At 39.1% G+C, this 22,221-nt stretch overlaps 1 protein-coding gene across 1 annotated transcript in view; it reads left to right on the top strand.

Moving 5' to 3' along the window:
- brip1 (BRCA1 interacting helicase 1) overlaps nt 1-22,221 on the top strand; it is a 263,801-nt gene that overhangs the window by 226,889 nt on the left and 14,691 nt on the right. The window contains exons 17-18 of the mRNA XM_073053131.1: nt 15,276-15,388; nt 18,453-18,535. Coding sequence (XP_072909232.1) covers nt 15,276-15,388; nt 18,453-18,535 — 196 coding nt within the window. The remainder of the gene's footprint in view (nt 1-15,275; nt 15,389-18,452; nt 18,536-22,221) is intronic.

Below are 22,221 nucleotides of genomic sequence, written 5' to 3'. Positions count from 1 at the left end.
AACATTGTGGGCCAAAGGGCCTGTAATGTGCTGTACTATTCTATGTTCTATGTTCAGGACTGGAAAGGAAGGTGGAAGACACTAGAATAAAAATGTGTGGGGAGAGGAAAGGAGATAGCTGGAAGGTGATAGATGAAGCCATGTGGGTAGGAAAGATAAAAGGCTGGAGAAGAAGGAATTTGATAGGAGAGGATAGTGGATCATAGGAGAAAGAGAAGGAGGAGGGGACCCGGGGGAGGTGATAGACAGGTGACAAGTTGCCAGAGTGGGGAATAGAAAAAGAAGGGACTGGAGGGAACCATTCTTTTAAACCGGAAAGCGAAATCGATATTCATGCTGTCAGGTTGGAGGCTTCCCAGACGGCTTTTAAGGTGTTGCTCCTCCACCCTGAGGGTGGCGTCGTCGTGGCACAAGAGTAGGCCATGGACTGACATGTCGAAATGGGAATGGAAATTAAAATGTTTGCCCACCAGGAAATTCTGCTGTTGGCAGATGGAGCAGAAGCACTTGATAAAGCGGTCCCCCAGTTAAGTTATTGTTATACCGTGTTAGTAATATGAGATATCTACTATTTTTGGAAGTACACAAGGAACATAATTGGCAAATAATTATATTTAAATTAAAAATTAAGATAAGTCAGTTAAATACAGTTTCCATCATTATTCGAGAATGACAACACAAAAAAGCAAGCTTTCTCTAGGTCACGGGTCCCAAATGATTATTATGCCATGGACCCCTACCATTAATCGAGGGTCTGTGGACTCCAGGTTGGGAACCCCTGTTCGAAGTTGTCTTATGCATCCATTCTCAAATAATGATGAGAAGTGTAAAATGCTTTTTATCCATGAAATACTAAGTTGGAATTAAATATCATTTTCACTTTCATGAATCATTTTTATTATGGGCAAAGAAGTTAGCAAGCCTGTGCTTATTTTCAGTTCAGCTATCTATGCAACAACCAGCTTGAAAGTGGGTGCATGTGGGTGGATTAACAGAAGCCTCAGAAAAATCAATGCCTTGGCCCAGACCAATCCACCACCCTCCTTCTTTTAATTCACTACATACACCAAATTTCCAGCTGGTTGCTGGAAAACTATCAGATCTGCGAATAAACTCAGGTTTGTTGTATTCTGTGCCCCACTCCCCTCCCTTGCCTGAAGTGTTGAGGTCAATTGTACTACTCCCCCTTTTTGCTGTTATCAGTAAGCTGAGAGCATTTGAATTATTGCACTTATTGGATATATCTTTATTCCTGTAGCCTGCATGTGAGCCCTCCTTCTTCATTTTCAATAGTTATATAAATAGATTTATTCAAAAATATCCTATTGATTGACATCAAAAATCAAAGTAAATTTATTAAAGTACATACAGTATCGTGCAAAAATCTTAGGCATGCTAGATGTTTTAATGTGGTTTCAGATAGTATGGCCTGCACAGAGCCCTGATCACAACATCATCGAGGTTGTCTTGGATTACCTAGGGAGACAGAAGCAATCATGACAGCCAAAGTCTGCAGAAGAACTATAGCAAGTTCTCCAAGATGTTTGGAACAACCTACCAGCCAATTTGCTTATAAGTCTGTGTGACAGTGCACCTAAGAGAATTAATGCAGTTTTAGAGGCAAAGGGTGATCACGCCAAATATTGATTTCATGAAGTTTTTTTTTACTATTTACTGCTCATTCTGGTAAATGTTTTGAAACTTAGAAACTTTTAATTTCATTATTTTTGAAGGCATCGTCGCTTTACAGAACTTTTTTTTACATGTGCCTAAGTCTTTAGTACTCCATATGTCATTGTATATAACTCTAAGATTCATTTTTTGTGGGCATACCCAGTAAATCCAAGAAGCATAATAGATGATCACCCAACAGTACAAACAACCAATGTGCAAAAGGCAACAAACTGTTCAAATACAGAAGAAAAAAATAATAAATAAATAAACAATAAATATCAAACACAGAGTCCTTGAAAGTGGGAAAGTTTCAGTGATGGGATGAATGAAGTTATCCCCACTGGCTTAAAAACCAGATGGTTGAGGGATAATAACTGGTCCTGGACCTGGTGGTGTGAGCTCCTGCACCTTCTTCCTGATGGGAGTAGTGAGAAGAAAGCATGATCATAACTATATTTTATCCATTTGCAAATTTATTCTAAAATGTATTTAAAGCAAGGCGTCAAATCTGCTATGGTGACGAGTGAGTAGCAACAGAGTTTTTCATATGGTCATGTCAAAGACAATATTAAAACATTAATCTGAGATGATATCGTCTGAGGTACTATGTCAATGTGACCTGTAGAGCATTATGATCAGATTCGTAAATAATGGACAATTATTTTTTGTCCAGCGGCATTTTATGTCGAAAGAATATTCACTTATATTTTTAAAAGGCCTCCCATGAATAGTGAATAATGATTTCTTAAATTGGTTTCTTTTATGAACCAATTATCATCCTTTGTCAGTCAGCAGTTGCAATTTTTATAATTATTTATCTGTTGAGAACATAAGCATTTCCAACTTTCAAAGTGCACGGTTTCTATCATCCATCATTATAAAATTGCTTTACCATGGATATCTGAAGCGGAATATCTAATATAGAATTGTGAATTTATCTTTTTTAGCATCCTCTGCTTTCAGTGAACTGTCGAATGAATGGCAACAAAATAAAGTTATCAATTTATCAAACAGAAATCAAGTTATCTCATCAAAAAAGTGGTAATCCCTGCTAACAAATGATAATATTACATGCTTTGATTTTCAGTTGCCATTCTGCCCCAGTTCTCAATTTTGTATTAAAAGAAAAGATACTTCCTTTTGTCTTTCGGTATGAAGCATTCGAAAAAATTTCAACCCAAAGGGCTTTAAGTGTTTGTTAATAATAACAGGTGTAAACTTTGGCTAGGGTATTGTATTATTTTATCAATAATAGATCTACACCAGAATCAGGTTTATTAACAGTGGCATGTAACATGAAATTTGTTAACTTAGCAGCAGCAGTTCAATGCAATACATAATCTAGCAGAGAAAAAAAAATAAACAAGTAAATCAATTACAGCACGTATATTGAATAGATTTTTTTTTAAATGTGCAAAAGCAGAAATACTGTATTTTTTTAAAAAGTGAGTTAGTGTCCAAAGATTCAATGTCCATTTTGGAATTGGATGGCAGAGGAGAAGAAGCTGTTCCTGAATCGCTGAGTGTGTGCCTTCAGGCTTCTGTACCCTCTACCTGATGGTAACTGAGAAAAAGGCATGCCCTGGGTGCTGGAGGTCCTTAATAATGGACACTGCCTTTCTGAGATACTGCTCCCCAAAGATGTCCTGGGTACTTTGTAGGCTAGTACCCAAAATGGAGCTGACTAGATTTACAACCTTCTGCAGCTTCATTCGGTCCTGTTCAGTAGCCCCCAGCTTGTCAGAATGCTCTCCATCGTACAACTATAGAAGTTTTTGAGTCTTTAAAGTTACCTACATTAGCAGGAATATTTGTATGGTTTGGTCAGTGGTTGCAAAGCACCTGTATAATTTGGCACCATTTTATTTCACACTGTTTGTCCAGTGAAGTCCAATATATTCATTTCATGTACCTGTGCATGCTAGTTCCAATACTTAGTTCATTCTTAAGAACCATTGCAAATTAAGTTTTTGAACTTAGATCATTTGCAATAAAGTTAGGCCTTAATTTGTATCCAGGGTGTAACCAACAGCTATGAACCTGAAGTGTCTGAGCTGAAAATCGTAGTGCTTCAAAACTCTAATGATCCAAGTTCAGTCTTGATCTTGGTTGCTGCATGTTTGGTGTTTATGCCCATGTGAGTTTCCTCCAGTTGCTCTGGTTTTTACCCCACATCACAAAGACATGCTAGTACAGTGGTTCCCAACCTTTTCTGTGCCCCACACCCCTAGGAAATGTTTGATTCATGTTCGCACCCCCTACAAAAGTAATATCACATTTGAAGATGAAGAAGTCTAATTTCTAATTTTTGAACCACAAATTGAACCACATACAATACTGCGGGTGAACAAATTGAACTTAAAAAAAATAAGTTTTTAACTCAGTGCATAAAATGCAAATATAAATTGAGCAATTAGATTCTAATTTATTCGGAAAAAATTGTAAGCAGTAAAATCAATCCCAATTGTGAACATAAAATTCAATGACTTCTTTGCTCCTGCTTCTCATTCATGATTTTGTCAAAACGTGGAACTTTCTTGCTGACTGCGATCCGCAGGTCTGCCTGTGGATTTAGGTGATTCCTAGATTTTGTCTTGATTGACAAAAGAGAACTGAATCCAGATTCACACAAGTATGTTGTTGCAAATGGAATGAGGACACGGAGTGCTTTTCCACCAAGTCTTGGGAACATATCCACTGCTGCACACCAAAACTCCTCCAAAGTCTTGCTTTCAAATTGCATTTCAAAAGCTCGATTTGTCCGCAAATCAATAAGATCTTCCTTCAGCTCTTCCTCATCTGACATTTTCTCCAAATTGTAGGAATATGGATTCATGATCCATTCTTCTGAAATCTTCAGGTCTCCAGCAGCAAAATATCCATCAAACGATTCTGACAGCATTTCCAAATGAGCCACAATTTCTTCATGCACAGTAGGAATTATGGATCCAGCATCATCAACCATCTCTTCTAGTGAAGGAAAATTTGAGAGACTGCCTCTTTCCATCCTTCGACGCCAAAGATGTAACTTTTCTTTGAAGGCATTCAACTTTTCACAAGCCTTCAATATGTTTATCCCTTTTCCTTGAAGAGAAACACTCAGGTCATTCATATGAGTGAAAATGTCAGCTAAGTAAGCCAACATTTGGGCAAATTCCTGTGATTCCATTGCCCCAACCAGATCACATTCACGCTCCTCCAGAAAAACTTTGATTTCTTCCCGCAGTTCAAAGAAGCGGGTTAAAGCTTGTCTTCGTGACAACCAACGGACTTCTGCGTGGAAAAGCAAAACTGAATGCTCACTTCCCAAATCCTCACAAAATGATTTGAAGATGCGATGGTTCAAAGCACGCCCCCTGATCCAGTTGATGATCTTCACACAAGTATCAAGGATTTTCTTCAAATTTGGAGGCAATGTTTTTGATGCCAAAGCATGCTGATGAAGAAAACAATGGGTAACTTGCAAGTCTGGAATCTCCTTTTTCATCAATGCAGAAAAGCCAGACTTATTTCCAAGCATTGCAGGTGCCCTGTCAGTGCACACAGAACCAGTGACTTTGATATCTAAATCGTGTTTGGCAAAGAAGTCTTTCACCAGCTGCATCACATCCTTTGCAGTTGTGTTTGTTTTCAGATCTTTACAAAACAGGAAATCTTCCTTCACAGTACCATCATTGACATACCTCACTAATGTGATGAGTTGACTACAACTGGAGACATCAGTTGACTCATCCAACTGAATAGAAATTTTAAGAGGACTAGCTCTGACAATTGAGATGACTTGGTCCAAAATATGTCCATTCAAATCACTGATTCGGTTGTGAATGACAATATTTGATAGGGGCACCTGTTCAAATTTTTTTCTTGCTTCTTTGCCCAGGATAATTGTTGCCATTTCCAGTACACATGGCTTGATGAGATCTTCCGCAATTGTATGGGGCTTCTTGGATTTGGCCACTTTATATGCCACTTGGTATGAAGCAAGAAGTAGTGGTTTTTCAACAGAAACGAAGCCTAATTTTGGAAGAGTTCCTTGTGAATCAAAACGAGCTCTTTTGATTTTCAATGACCCAACATCATGTTCTTCAACATCAGCTCTGCTATGCTCGTTCTTGAAGTGCTCTTGAAGCTTGGATGGCTTCCGATTTGAGTTGGGAAACATAACGCTACAAAGAATGCACTGGGGTTTTTGCAAGCCATCATTTCCTGTTGTACAAGTGAAACCAAAGCACACATAGTCATCATTCCATTTCCTTCTTTTTGACATGATGAAGGGTAAAGAGAAAAATATGAGCTAATATGAGAAAAACTATGACTAAGTCAGGGATGACCGCTTTACTCAACCAGCCACGCCTATAGCAAAGTATCGCAAGAAATACACTTTCGAATATTATATTACGATATTATCTGCGGTTACGCCAAGATAGATTGTCAGGTGGAAATGCTACAGGGACGCGACGCGACTTATTAGGTTACTGTCTACTGAATATACACACCTATTTCCGATGATTACCGGAGATATGAACTCCCATCACACGATTCAAAGTCCTCAGTGCTAACCATAATACCTCCTCAACTAACACAATTCAAAATTATTAAGGATTCAAGAAAAAAAAACCTTTTAAGAGAAGAAAAACCTTTGAAATTCAAAAACTTCTTTAATGCATTGAGACAAATACGAATCAATGACTTCAGCTGCTTTTTTATCAAAATGCAGCTTTTAAAAATTTTATAATTGAATAATTTACCTACTGTCTGCGGGTTTGGTTTTAACATGAAGTCATTACTCGATGGTTGATTCGGGATGTACAAAGATTTTGGTGTTATGAGATGATTTTTAACTCTGAGATGTAACTTTCTAGCTAACATTGATAGGACTCCTCAACTCTGAGGTGTAATTCCCAGCTATCACTGATGAGAATCCTCAATGCTGGCTCGGGCAGCGGGAGACTGGAGTGAGTTTACGTCTCTCTCGACTCGGGCAGCGGGAGAATGGAGTGTGCTTGGGACAAACGTTACTACCACTTCTCAAGGCACACTGGCAGCTGGTTGAGTGATGACTTGTGACTCGTCACTCAAGGACACAAGCCATTCTTTGTCGCACCCCCTGAAATTCTATCTTGCACCCCCGGGGGTGAGGGCACCCCAGGTTGGGAACCCCTGTGCTAGTAGGTCCTTTGGCCGCAGTAAATTACTTCTAGTATAGGAGAATTTTGGGGGAATTGATGTGTGTGTGAGAGGGAGAATAAGTTGAACAATCATAAAATTGGGGAAAAGTCATGCCAATGAGCCAAGCTGGTAAATGGTTGCAACTTTTAAATAATCTTTACCAAAATTGATAATAACATATTAGTAAGCATGCACAATAATTTTGTTCATTGTTGGAGTATCTATTGAAACATAAGCTTAAATGTTAATGCGTAAAACATATTTAAATGAAGTGATGAATGAGAGTTTATTCTGACTTAATGGTTCAATGGTGGTCATTGTAGTTCCACACAAACTGGTTGCTTAAAATATTGAGATAGCTATTTGTAAAAAAAAAAGTTGTTATTTTTCAATACAGTGATGTTCTTATTTGATTAATTTGATGTATCTAGGAACTCTGATTTTGATTTTATCATCAGAGTACTCTGCTGGCTTATTTCAGTATTAAATTATCTTGCCATGATCCTTTATTTTCCTCACCAATAGTACTGAGTAAATATTGCTGATGATTTTTTATATTCCTGCTTACATTTCTCTTTTACCAACTAACCTGGTGTTATATGCAGTACTTGCAATTTTATTTATTAAAATAAAATCTGTGGTCATTGTGATATATGCAAAGAAATACTAATTGTTTGAAACACTTCAAGAGTAATGAGGCAGTGGAAGACGAGAAACAATCCCTGTAGTTTATTGTCCCTTTAATCCTTTCAAGCATTAAGATTATATAATTACAAGCATGAGAAAATTTCACTATATAATTCCTTAGTTAAATGTTAAGAAATCCATTGCATGTAGAATAGCTTACAAGGGAAGGAAATAGTATTTTAAAAGATCAGTGCAGTATATCTATATTTTTATTCTTTCATTCCTTTGGGTTTAGGCATCACTGGCAAGGCTAGTGTTTATTGCCTGCTCCTACTTATCCCTTGAGAGACTGTTCTTGAGGTTTGTTGGGGCTTTTCAGGGAATACTCAAATATTCAAACTGGATCCACATTTAGATCAGAAAAGGTAATGATTTCCTTATCTCAAGTCCTTTAATGAATTAGGTGAGTTTTTACAACTACAATAGACAATAGATAATAGGTGCAGGAGTAGGCCATTCAGCCATTTGAGCCAGCACCACCATTCAATGTGATCATGGCTGATCATCCACAATCAGTACCCCGTTCCTGCCTTCTCCCCATATCCCTTGACTCCGCTATCTTTAAGAGCTCTATCTAACTCTTTCTTGAAAGCATCCAGAGAATTGGCCTCCGCTGCCTTCTGAGGCAGAGCATTCCACAGATCCACAACTCTCTGGGTGAAAAGGTTTTTCCTCAACTTCATTCTAAATGGCCTACCCCTTATTCTTAAACTATGGCCTCTGGTTCTGGATTCCCCCAACATCGGGAACATGTTTCCTGCCTCTAGCATGTCCAATCCCTTAATAATCGTATATGTTTCAATCAGATCCCCTCTTATCCTTCTAAATTCCAGTGTATACAAGCCCAATCGCTCCTAGTAGTTTTCATTATTATTGTCATGGTAGCTCAGTGGTTAGTGCAATGCTATTGTAGTTTGGGGCATTGGAGCTTGGAATTCAATTCCAACGTATCTAAAAGGAGTTTACATGTTCTCCCCATGAAGGTGTGGGTTTCCTCCAAGTGCTCTGGTTTCCTCCCACATTACAAAGTTATACCAGTCAGTAGGTTATTTGATCATTGTAACTTTTCCTGTGATCTCTGTCTCAGAGGCTGATGTCAGGCTGTCTTCTAGGAGGGTGAACCCTTGCAAGGTGGCAGGCCCCGATGGAGTACCTGGTAAGGCTCTGAGAACTTGTGCAAGGACATTTTCAATCTCATTGGTTGGAAGTTCCCACCTGCTTCAAAATGGCAACCATTATACCAGTGTTCAAGAAGAGTAGTGTGAGCTGCCTTAATGACTGTTGTCCAGTATCTCTCACATCTACAGTGATGAAATGCTTTGAGAGGTTGGTCATGACCAGAATCTACTCCTGCCTCAGCAAGGACCTGGACCCACTGCAACTTGCCTAAGGCCACAATAGGACTACGGCAGATGCAATTTCAATGGCTCTTCACATGTCCTTAGATCACCTGGAGAATACAAGCACCTATGTCAGGATGCTGTTTGTTGACTATATAACACCATCATTCCTACAGCCCTGATGGATAAGTTATGGAACCTGGACCTCTGTACCTCCCTCTACAATTGGATCCTTAACTTCCTAACTGATAAACCATAATCTGTGTGGACTGGTAATAATATTTCCTCCTTGCTGATGATCAACACATTAGCATACCTCAGGGGTGTGTGCTTAGCGCACTGCTCTACTGTCTCCATGCCCATGCCTGTGTGGCTAGGCATAGCTCAAATGGCATCTATAAATTCGCTGGTGATACAACCATTATTAGCAGAATCTCAGATGTAGGGGAGAGGGCATACAGGAGCGAGATTATACCAACTAGTTGAGAGGTGTTGCAGGAACAACTTTGCACTCAACATCAGTAAGGCCAAAGAACTGATTGTTGACTTCAGAAAGGGTAGCATGAGGGAACACAAACCAGAGGAATCTGAAGTGGAGAGAGTGAGCAATTTCAAGTTCCTGGGGGTCAAGATCTCCGAAGATCTAACCTGGCCCCAACATATTGATGCAGCTATAAAGAAGGCAAGACAGTGGCTATATGTCATTAGGAGTTTGAGGAGATTGAGTTTGTCACCTAAAACATTCAAAAACTTCTACAGATGTACTGTGGAGAACATTCTGACAGGCTGCATTACTAACAAGAGAAAATCTGCAGGTGTTGGAAATCAGAGCAACACACAAAATGCTGGAGGAACTCAGCAGGTCAGGCAGCATTTATGGGGGAAAAAGTACAGTCAATGTTTTGGCAGGACTGGAGAGAAAAAACTGAGAGGAGTAGATTTAAAAGGTGGGGGAGGGGAGAGAGAACTCTTGAAACCTGGAGGGGCTAGGATGAAGTAAAGAGCTGTGAAGTTGATTGTTGAAAGAGACAGAAGGCCATGGAAGAAAGAAAAAGGGAAAAGGCACACCAGAGGGAGGCGATGGGTGGGCAAGGAGATGAGGTGAGAGAGGGAAAAGGCGATGGGAATGGAGGGTTGGGAGGCATTACTGGAAGTTTGAGAAATTGATGTTCATGCCATAAGGTTGGAGGCTACCCAAACGGAATATAAGGTGCTGTTCCTACAACCGAGCCTCATCACAACAGTGGAGGAGGCTATGGATAGACATATCAGAAATGGAATGGGAAGTGGAATTAAAATGGTTGGCCACTGGGAGATCCCACTTGTTCTGGCAGACAAACCATAGATGTTCAGCAAAGAGGTCTCCCATTATACATTGGGTCTCACTTATGGCCACACTGGGAGCACTGACCACAGTATATGACCCCAACAGACTCACAGGTGAAATGTCACCTCACCTGGAAAGACTGTTTAGGGCCCTGGATGATAGTGAGGGAGGAGGTGTAGGGGCATCTGTAGCACTTGTTCCACTTGCAAGGATAAGTGCTGGGAGGGAGAGGTGGGGAGGGATGAATGGACAACGGAGTCGCATAAGGAGCGATCCCTGCAGAAAGCAGAAGGTGGGGGGGGGGGGTAGGAAAGATGTGCTTGGTGGTGAGATCCCGTTGGAAATGGCGGAAGTTCTGGAAAATTAAGTGCTGGATATGGAAGCTGGTGGGGTGATAGGTGAGGACAAGAAGAACCCTATCCATAGTAGGATGGCGGGACGATGGGTAAGAGCAAGTGTGCGTGAAATGGAAGAGATGCAGGTGAGGGCAGCATTGATGGTGGAGGAAGGGAAGCCCTTTCTTTGAAAAAGGAGGACATGTCCTTCATTCTAGAATGAAAAGCTTCATCCTGAGAGCACATGCAGCAGAGACAGAGGAATTGAGAAAAGGGGATGGTGTTTATACACGTAGTAGAGTAGATAGATAGATAGATAGATAGATACTTTATTCATCCCCATGGGGAAATTCAACTTTTTTCCAATGTCCCATACACCTGTTGTAGCAAAACTAATTACATACAATACTTAACTCAGTAAAAAATATGATATGCATCTAAATCACTATCTCAAAAAGCATTAATAATAGCTTTTAAAAAGTTCTTAAGTCCTGGCGGTAGAATTGTAAAGCCTAATGGCATTGGGGAGTATTGACCTCTTCATCCTGTCTGAGGAGCATTGCATCGATAGTAACCTGTCGCTGAAACTGCTTCTCTGTCTCTGGATGGTGCTATGTAGAGGATGTTCAGAGTTATCCATAATTGACCGTAGCCTACTCAGCGCCCTTCGCTCAGCTACCGATGTTAAACTCTCCAGTACTTTGCCCACGACAGAGCCCGCCTTCCTTACCAGCTTATTAAGACGTGAGGTGTCCCTCTTCTTAATGCTTCCTCCCCAACACGCCACCACAAAGAAGAGGGCGCTCTCCACAACTGACCTATAGAACATCTTCAGCATCTCACTACAGACATTGAATGACGCCAACCTTCTTAGGAAGTACAGTCGCCTCTGTGCCTTCCTGCACAAGGCATCTGTGTTGGCAGTCCAGTCTAGCTTCTCGTCTAACTGTTCTCCCAGATACTTGTAGGTCTTAACCTGCTCCACACATTCTCCATTAATGATCACTGGCTCCATATGAGGCCTAGATCTCCTAAAGTCCACCACCAACTCCTTGGTCTTGGTGATATTGAGACGCAGGTAGTTTGAGTTGCACCATATCACAAATCACAAGTGGGATGAGGTGTAGTCTGGGTAGCTGTGAAAGTCCATGGGTTTGTAATAGACATCGGTGGATCAGTTGTCTCCGGAGATGGAGATAGATCAAGAAAGGGAAGGGAGGTGTTGGAAATGGACCAGGTGAATTTGAGGGCAGGGTGGAAGTTGGAGGCAAAGTGGATAAAGTTGATGAGTTCAGCATGAAGCCACACCAGTGCAGTCGTCGATGTAGTGTAGGAAAAGTGGGAGTTAGTCTCCAGTGTAGGCTTGGAACATACACTGTTCCACGTAGCCAACAAACAGGTGGGCTTAGCTGGGACGCATGTGAATGCCCGTGGCTACTCCTTTTGTTTGAAGGAAGGAGGAGGAGCCAAAGGAGAAATTATTGAGAGTGAGGGCAAGTTCTGCTAAGCAGAGGAGAGTGGTGGTCGAGGGGAACTAGTTAGATCTAGTGTCCAGGGAAAAAAATGGAGTGCTTTGAGGCCTTCCTGGTGGGGTTTGGAGGTGTATAGGGACTAGGCATCTATAGTAAAAATGAGATGATGGATGCCAGGGAACTTGAAATCCTTGAAAAGATCAAGAGCATGTGAGGAGTCACAGAGGTCAGTAGGAAGGGACATTACTGTCTGGGAAGGGGGGCTACTGCACAGGACCAAAAAAAGCTAAAGAAAGTTGTAAAATTGGTCATCTCCGTCTTGGGTACAGATATACAGGAAGCCATACTGGAAGCACTCTACCATTCAGGGCCCCAAACAGTCTTTGAAGATGAGATGACACTACACCTGTGAGTGTTTTGGGGTCATTTGCTGTATCCGGTGCTCCTGGTGTGGCCTCCTGTATATCGGTGAGACCTGATATAGATTGGGAGACTGATTCACCAAGCACCTACGCTTCATCAGTCAGAAAGAGATGGATCTCTCAGTGGCCAGCTATTTTAATTCCACTTCACATTCCCATTCTGGCATTTCAGTCTGTGGCTTCCTCTAAATGCTCCAACACTTAGGTTGGAGGAACAACACCTTTTATTCTGTCTGGGTAGGCATGATCATCAATTTCTCGAACTGCTGGTAATGCCCCCATTCCCTCTTTCTTCTTATCTCTTTATCTGGCTATCACCTCCCTCTGGTGCTCCTCCCTTTCCCTTTCTTCCATGGCCTTTTGTCCTCTCCTATCAGATTCCCCCTTCTCCAGCCCCTTTTCTCTTTCACCAATCAACTTCCCAACTCTTTACTTTATCCCTCCCCCTTTCAGTTTCTCCTATCACCTACAGCCTTGTATTTCTTCTACCCCTCCCCCCACCTTCTTATTCTTGACTTCTCATCTTTTTTTCTCTCTAGTTCTGATGAAGGGTCTTGGCCTGAAATGGCAACTGTTTACAATTTTCCATAGATACTGCCTGACCTGCTGAGTTCCTCCAGCATTTTGTGTGTGTGTTACTTTTATTATTTCTGTTTTGCACTATTTTTAATTTAACTGTTCAATATTCATACTGTAATTGATTTACTTTTCTATATTATTGTGAATTGCGTTATATTGCTGATATAACGCGATATTAAACCTGATTCTGATTCTGATTAGGCTCAAGTTAAAATAGGTGGGTTGCTGGGCAATACGGCTTGTTGGGCTGCTAGGGCCTGTTCTGCACTTTATCTCTAAATAAATAAAATACAATAAATTATTGTTTATTTCCCCAAATTTCAAATTATTTGAATTCTAATCTACCTTGATAGGATTTGAAATCAGTTCTTTGGATAGTTAACCTAGGCCTCTGAATTAATGGTCCAATGATTTAATTGCTGTGCCAACATTGTACCCACTGATTGTGATATACAGTAATCTTTGAGGTTCAGCTGCCTGATATTGCAACTCTTTTTTATGTCAACACTGAGGAGTGAGAGAACTTCTAAATCCAATTGATTTTTTTTTCAACAAATGTGAATGGCCTATCTTTTTTTTGTTATTAGATTTGAAGTTTATGTAATGTGTAAACTCTTGCAATCAGGTTTACTTTTTTGGTTTATGATGAAAAATGTCTGTTCTTTATATAATGACATTAATAGTTTATTGAAGATCTAAAGGATGCCAAAAGAACATGTGTGTTCAAATTTAATTATTTGATGTGCAGAAATGAACAAAGAGACAAAGTAGATAATATTACTTTGTGCAGCTGTAATAATAAACATTTAAGGACTTTATTATTTAGAAAGTCAAGCTAAAAACTTTGCAATTCTTTTCATTTTATTACATTGAATGTTTTTATTACAGTATATGCATTCATATACTCTAATACATGAATGTCATTTACACCTAATATGTGTGTGATTTAATTACTTGTAATACTACCACGGTAACTATTGCAAAGTTTACTACTGTTCCCTGATTATTACTTTTTGAATTTGCCAACTACAGGAGCTCTGTGGGTTACAAATGTTCTAACTTACAGAAATTAGACTTTACACTTCAGAGCAGTTTTCAAGTTGATAATAATAAAATATTTTATGGTATACATTATTGCTGTATATATTCCATTAAATTAATTGTTGGTAGTGTTAAGGTGAATATTAAATGAAGTGCAAGTATATGCAGAGTGGTACAATATAGTTAACTACAGGATGTGAATGATTCTGACTTATGGCAAAATCAGTTTATGGAAAACAGTTTATGGAAAATTCTCAATAAAGGAATTTTGCATAATTCTGGGACCACCTGTATCTAACACTTTTAACTGGAGAATTGCAAGCAATGGTTTCTCCTCCTGTGTCCTTGACCTTACTACTGTATTTCTTGAATGTATGTAAATTGTCAATTGCTTCTAACACATTAATTCTGGATGAACAGAAATTTGTTACAATAGGAAGACCAAGGTGATTCTGCATTTCGAGCTCCCTCCTTGGCAGTTGTCAAAAACCGAACTGGATTGTTTGCAATATTTTTCTCGCATTATTTTGTTTATACCCAATCACGTTTGTCTCATTCTCTAGTCTCCTTTCAGATTTTTTTCTAAACCTTCATCTGTCAGGTTTCTGTTGCTTTGGTTCAGTGCCCAATTCTCACTGCTTTGGGCCTCTTATAAATTCAAAGGTGCTGTGTAAGTGTAAATTATCATTGAGATATTTGATTTGTAAAAATATTTCTTGCAAACATTTTGATTAGCAAAAATGCCATGGGAAATATGCAAGTTAAATTGAAATGCTCTGAGGCACCCAGCACATTGGGCAGCATGAGTCCAAGAAACACAATTCCCGATTGGTTTTCTGGAAGGGTTCTATAGTGGCAATAATCACAGGAAATGCTAGCAATTCTCAGCAAGTCAGGTAGCATTTGTATGAAGAGAAGCAGTTAACCTTTCAGGCTAATGGCCTCTCGTCCAACTGGAAACATGAAAGAGCAAACACATTTTAAGTTGCAGAGAAAGGGGGAAGAACGGAGAGTGTATCTGGATAAGCACAGACACCAAGAGAATCTAAATTACATAAATACTTGGTGGAATGTTGACTGATTTGTCATCTCAACATGTGGTGCTTAGCCTGCTGAGTGTCTTTGGTAGGATTTGTTTTATTGTTGTGTTCTTCAACGTGAATTATTACTCTATTACACAATTTAACACTTTTAACACATAATGAACTGGGTCCATTGTTCCCCTTCAGGTGGAATTAAAACGGAAATATAATGACCAGCATTCAAGAACACGTGGTCTGCTTCCTGGTAGTCAGTGGTATGAGATTCAGGCATTTCGAGCATTGAATCAAGCCCTTGGAAGGTAAGAGCTCATGGTTAAATCTCCACTTCGTTAGTATTTTGGGTGAAGAGCAAATGATTTTTGGGGAGGAGAGGTTACTTTGAAGTCAAGGAGGAGGTACGGGAGCCTGAAAACCCACACTCAATGTTTTACCTGCAGCTTCTTCCCCTCTGCCATCAGATTTCTGAATGGCCCATGAACACTTATTCATTATTCGCCTTTTCTGGTATTCATTTATTTTGTAACTTATAGTAGTTTTATGTCTTTCACTGAACTGCTACCACAAAACAACACATTTAACAGCATATGTTAGGGATAATAAACCCGATTCTGAACTTTGTAGAACCTTGAGAATGAAGATGCAGGTGAGGTCTGCATAATTCTTGCAGAAATGCTTTGTGATAGGACATTCTATTGCAGATGTAAGGGGATGCAGTAAATATTGAGGAAATATGAGATGGACAAATGTACATGCACTTGGTCCTTATCTTTAAAATTTTAAATTCAAGTTTAATTGTCATTCAGCCATACGTGAACACTCATGAATACAGCCAAATGCAACGGCGTTACTTTGGGGCCAAGGGGCTAAACACAGTACCAAATGTCATGCACAGCACAAGGCGCATGTAGCACATATAAGATAGCAGTAAAATGCATTTACACAAAATATATATAGCCCAAGTCCCTGAATCCACGAATGGTGCAGTAGTCTGCAGTCAAACACAATACAGTTTGTGTTCTGCCTCAAGCATACTGGGGACAGCACCATCTCCAACATGGATACTACACCTCACCAACTTTAACACCTCCCCTGAGCGTCTGCAAACATGCAATACCATGGCTTGAGATCTAGTTCTCGCTGCAACCATGACCACACAGTTCCCCTGCCTTCTGTGTCCACTGTTCACCAATAGCCCAATAAACTGGACTTGCAACATTCCAACGTCCAACAGGGTCATGTATTTACAAGAAAAGTGACTGAGACAATCACGCGCTGTTAGACTGCACACCTTCTTCATGTACCGCTGCCTCTCTGTTGCAGGTATCATCATGCCCTGCATGAAGTCCACAAGCAACTGCCTGATAGGGTAGATCTGAAGTACTTTAAGCCCTTAATGTTTATCATGGTCTTGTGATCATAAAAAATATGTTAGAAAAAGAGAATAATGTCTTTGGGTGATTCTGTAAAACCTGCTGCGTCTGAGTGCACTGCCATCTTACCGGAAATAGGATTGCATGCCATGGTTACTAGTGGGAGCAGCTTTTGATTGTTCAGGGTGTGAAATTCAATATGTCTAACATTTGAATAGAGATCATTTGAACTAACACACCAAAAAGCTAAATTTTTGGAGTTGCTGAATTACTCAGATGCTTGTGTAATATACAAATTGATTCACAAAAACTAGAATCACTATGCTGGATACTTAAATCTTCCAGTGTCAAATCCCTTCAACTACAGTGTTCATCTGATCGAATACTTTTCAATAAATCACTTTTGATTGTAGGTTCCAAAGGTGATTTTTTTTAATGGTGCTTTGCAGTGCTGTTTATTTTGATTATTGAGAGTATCCATGAAGTATTAACGCTGTTAGCAGGCTTTCAAATCAGCTTGTTTTCCACATTTTATGAGCTTGTGCGTTATGAAATCATCCAATGAAATACTTATTAAAATTTTGGCACTAATAATGAATAAAAAGGACAAAATATTAATAAATTATCATTAAATTGAAAGTTTTAGTAATTTGGCCTTGTAAGGGCCTTTGAGAATATTTTCTTAAGTGCCTTAGCCACAAAAAGTATTCAGCTTTTATTTTAGTTAAATTTGTTACATTTCAAGCATTACTAATCATATCTTGTAGAAATACCTATTCTGCTTTTTTATCCTCTATATATGTCTTAATGCATTTCAGCAAAGTTGTAACAGCAATAAATGCTTTGTTCTTATTGGGCAAATAGGAGCCCTTCAATAGGGAGTGACTGGTCTCACAAAAAGTGTGTTTTCCTGTGCAGAGCTTCATTGAAGCTTCTTCCATGAATCCTGTTGGAAGTACTCAGCAGATTAGATAGCACCTATGAAAGGAAATGGACAGTCAACTTTTTGGGTTGAGACCCTCCACTCCAGATGAAAGATCTCAGCCCAAAATGTTGGTTGATCATATCCATCTACAAATGTTCCCTAACACACCGAGTTCCTCCAGTAGCTTATTTTTGCCCCAGATTCCAGCATCTTCAGTCACCTGGATTTCTGTTGAACCTACCATGTAATGTAGGGTTCGTTTATTATTCATCAGTTAATGATCTCATAATGCAGTTAGTTAGCAAAAGTCTTGTTCATCTTCCAAGGGCAAGTTCCAAACAATGTCACAATAAGAAAGTTCAGGAGCCGTCTGTCAAAAATGCCTTTTCAGCCATTTGTGATGGGTTAGATTAACTGTAATTACGTATATTGTTTTCCAACTGACAGTTTCCTTATGTAATTAATTACCATTTTCTAGAAAGACAGTATATCTTATCTCCTGTTAGAAATATTCAATGAACCACATGGAATGTCCATTCTACAGTTTGATTACCTTAGTCAGTGGTTCCTCAATTTTATGGATATTGCCTCTTAATCAGATCTCTAATATGCTATTACTTTTGTTGTCCATGCCTTGTCTTCTCCACATAAAGGAGTATAAATTTTAGGTAGAGGATAGTGAATTTGTGGAATATGTTGTCACATGCAGCTGTGGAGGCCAGATCGTTGGGTATATTTAAGGCAGAGATTGATAGGTTCTTGATTGGACATGGTATCAAAGGTTACAGGGACAAGACTGGAAGCTGGAGTTGAGGAGGAGATTTTTTTAAAAAAAAGGATCAGCCATGATTGAATGGTGGAGCAGACTCAATAGGCCAGATGGTCTTATGGTCTTAAGGTCTAAATGTATATGGTGTAACTTCACTAAGGTTAAAGTGTTCTTTGGGGTATTTACCATCATAAATATTCACAAAATTTTTGTTTATTTTTAAAACTGAAGATGTTCTTTAGTATGGTTCATAGCTGGATTATGAAAATTGCAGAATGTAATTTTATTTACTCATACAGATGTATTCGACATAAGACTGACTGGGGAGCACTGATCCTGGTTGATGACCGATTTAGAAGTAATAACAAAAAATATATAACAGGTAAGAGGCCATTAAGATGTCTTAATTAATTCATGTTAATATATTCATAATAATGTAGTTTATACAGTATTTGGTCTAAAGTGGTGTGGATTTGTGACATTAAAGATTAGCAAGAAGACTGAAGGTTGACTAATATTGTTCCCTTATTCAGTAATGGCAATAGGAATAAACCAGGTGAGCATTACATCAATAGCAGGGAAATTATTGGAAGCAATTCTAAGGGACAAAATTTATTTTAACTTGGAAAGGCAGGGACTAATTAGGAGTCAGCATGGTTTTGTGCAGAAAAATAAGTCTCATAAATATGATTGTTTTTTGAGGAGGCAGTCAAGAAAATTGATGAAGTCTGGGCAATAAACATGGTTTGCATGGACTTCAGCAAAGCTTTTGGCAAATTCCCACATGGTGGGTTGGGGAACAATGTTAGGGAACATGGGATCCAAGATCTGTTGACAATTGGATTCAAAATTGGCTCGGTGATAAGAGACAGAGGGTAGTGGTCAAGGGGTTTTCTTAAATGGAGGTCTGTGACAGGCATTAATGCTGGGACCATTGTTGTTTGTCAGATATATAAATGACTTTGATGGAATTATGGGTGAACTGATTTGTAAGTTTATATAACATATAAGTTTTAGATTGTCATTCAAAAGGGTAAGTCTAGACCTTGAGGAGAAAAGAATGTACCAAATAGGGAAGGGAATAATTGGGCAGAAGTTGGGGAGAGTAGATTGGGAGCAAGTCCATGTCCTCTTATAACATATAACAATCACAGCACGGAAACAGGCCATCTCGGCCCTCCTAGTCTGTGCCGAACTCTTAATCTCACCAGTCCCACCTACCCGCACTCAGCCCATAACCCTCCACTCCATTCCTGTCCATATACCTATCCAATTTTACCTTAAATGACACAACTGAACTGGCCTCTACTACTTCTACAGGAAGCTCATTCCACACAGCTATCACTCTCTGAGTAAAGAAATACCCCCTCGTGTTTCCCTTAAACTTTTGCCCCCTAACTCTCAAATCATGTCCTCTCGTTTGAATCTCCCCTACTCTCAATGGAAACAGCCTATTCACATCAACTCTATCTATCCCTCTCAAAATTTTAAATACCTTGATCAAATCCCCCCTCAACCTTCTACGCTCCAATGAATAGAGACCTAACTTGTTCAACCTTTCAAGTTTGCTGATGATACAAAAATTGGTGATGTAGCAGGTAGCGAAAAAGGTTGTGAAAGCATACAGCTGGGCACAGATCAGTTGGAAAGCTGGATGGAGCAATGACAGTTGGAATTTAATCCAGACGTGTGCGGGAATGCATTTACGTATTCAGATTTATTTATTTATCACATGTACATTGAATCATACAGTGAAATGTGTTGTTTGCGTTAACAACCAACACAACCTAAAGGTGTGCTGGGGTCAGCCTGCAAATAATGGCATGCATTCCACTACTGATGTAGCATACCCACAAAGTCAAATACTGATAGTACATATAAATAGCAGGGACTTTAGGAGTATTGATGCACAGAGGAAACAATATAACTCACTCAAAATGGCAACAAAGATGGATGTGACTTTGAAGAAGATATTCAGCATGCCTGCTTTCATAACCCTAGGCATTGATTATGAGAGTTAGGATGTCATGTTGCAGCTCAATAAAACTTTGGTTACATAGCAATTGGAGTATTGTATGCAGTTCCAATTGCTACACTATGGAAAGAATGTGGTATCAATAGGCATAATGCAGAAAATATTTTCCAAGCCGTTGGCTGGAATGGAAGCTTTACTTAGAAGGAAGGATTGGACAGGCTGCCATTATTTTCACAGGAATGTAGGAGACTGGGGAGTGAACTTAAGAAAGTTTATAAAATTAAGAGTGGTGTGGATAGTACTTTTCATAGGATGTGGGAGTCTAAAATTAGGAGACAAAGATTTAGAGTGAGAGAGAAGAAATTTAAAAGAGGTAAGGGGAGCATTTTTTAAGTCAGAGTAAGTGATTGTATTGAACAAACTGCCAGTGGAGGTAGTAGAGATAGACACAATTACAGTGATTGAAAGACACTTGGATGGGCATTTAGACACAAAATGGGCCTAATGTGGGAAAATGGGACTACTGTAGAAAGACATCATGATTGGCATGGATAAGTTCGGTTGAAGGGCCTATTTTCGCGCTGTAAAAATTAGGAGTATTATGGAAAGATGATATGAGGTCAGAGAGTTATATGACATAATCTGAAGAGTCATGCATTGAAAGAATCTAAAAAAAAATAAAAAATAAATTGACATTCATATAAAAACCTGGAGCATTGTTAATCCTTAAAACTGATGTATCAAATTTGCTCTAAAACACCGCATCAAAATTGAGAATGTCAGACTACCGCTTACTTGTCACTGGATGGTGCTATAGCTCTGTTTTTTTTCATTTCAGTTTTGAAAATAATGTGAAACAGCTGCTTGAGATATGACTAGACCATAAAAATTTTATTTGCATCGGATTCTTAAGTAATGCTTATGTTTCTTGCCAATGCAGCAGAATTTGGCTGAAAAAACATTATGTAAAGTGTGTTACACTAAGACTTGTGCCACATTAACCTTTTTCTCTGCCAGATGAATAGGAGCGTCTTATGAGTAGCACAACAAATCCAATGATGTTGTGTTTTAAAGGGTTAAGAAAAAATATTTATTCCTAGTGTACCCATGAGTGGCTGACTTGTAAAATTTTATAGAGCACATGAGCACCTGTAAATTTTTAGAGGGTACACTTGAGTGAAATATTTTGAGAATTCCATGGATTTAAAATGCAGATAATGGGAATTGCTCCAAATGCAAAGACGTAGTTAAGTGGCTGACCAGTTTTCAAAATGGGTTTAACCACTTCACTTTTCTACCTGAATTTTATCCTCTCCTCCTTTTTTTAGATCCCTTGTGTTATATACATTTCCAAACTTGCAATTTGGAGTCAGTAAGAGGTGGTCTCCTACTTGCCCTCCACCCCTCTTTGGGAGAAAACATAAAAATAAGCTTCTTCTATGTTCCAAGATATGTCTTGGATTCATCTTCAAAAGGGCACTCCTGATATTTTAAAAAAAAATGTTTTGCTTTCAATCTCTTATCCAGTCAGTTTTTAAGGGCTGCCTGAGTCAATTGCTTATTATTCCTGAAAAATGGCCAATTTTAATTTGCAAGTTCATATATTAAGACCTACAGTGTTTCTGCCCCTTTTTAATTGTTTTAAGAGAGATTTTCATTCCTCCACTGAGGATTGAACTCCCAGAATGCATTTCAGTAGCACACAAACACATCCTACTTTTAGTTAAATAACTTCCATTAGTATCAGTTTCTTGTGTTGTGGGGCTTGGGGAGGATACTAAGCTTACTTGTCTTTAATTTAGGTGCTTTCTTGTTAATTCTCTTCCTTTGTAGCATATTGTTATTGTATGCTTAATTTTGCACTGTATTAATGCTCCTCATTGGGATTTGGGGTTTTTAATTTGTAAAATGTTTTGAAAACTAATTTTTAAAAAATGACAATACCGAACCTGCCTCTACCACTTCTACTGGAAGCTCATTCCACACAGCTACCACTCTCTGAGTAAAGAAATTCCCCCTTGTGCTACCCTTAAACTTTTGCCCCCTAAATCTCAAATTATGTCCTCTTGTTTGAATCTCCCCTACTCTCAATG

Source organism: Hemitrygon akajei, chromosome 8 (genome assembly GCF_048418815.1).
Source record: "Hemitrygon akajei chromosome 8, sHemAka1.3, whole genome shotgun sequence".
Taxonomy (NCBI): domain Eukaryota; kingdom Metazoa; phylum Chordata; class Chondrichthyes; order Myliobatiformes; family Dasyatidae; genus Hemitrygon; species Hemitrygon akajei.
The sequence above is the reverse complement of the archived record's forward strand: the minus strand, read 5'-3'. Positions and strand labels throughout refer to the sequence as shown.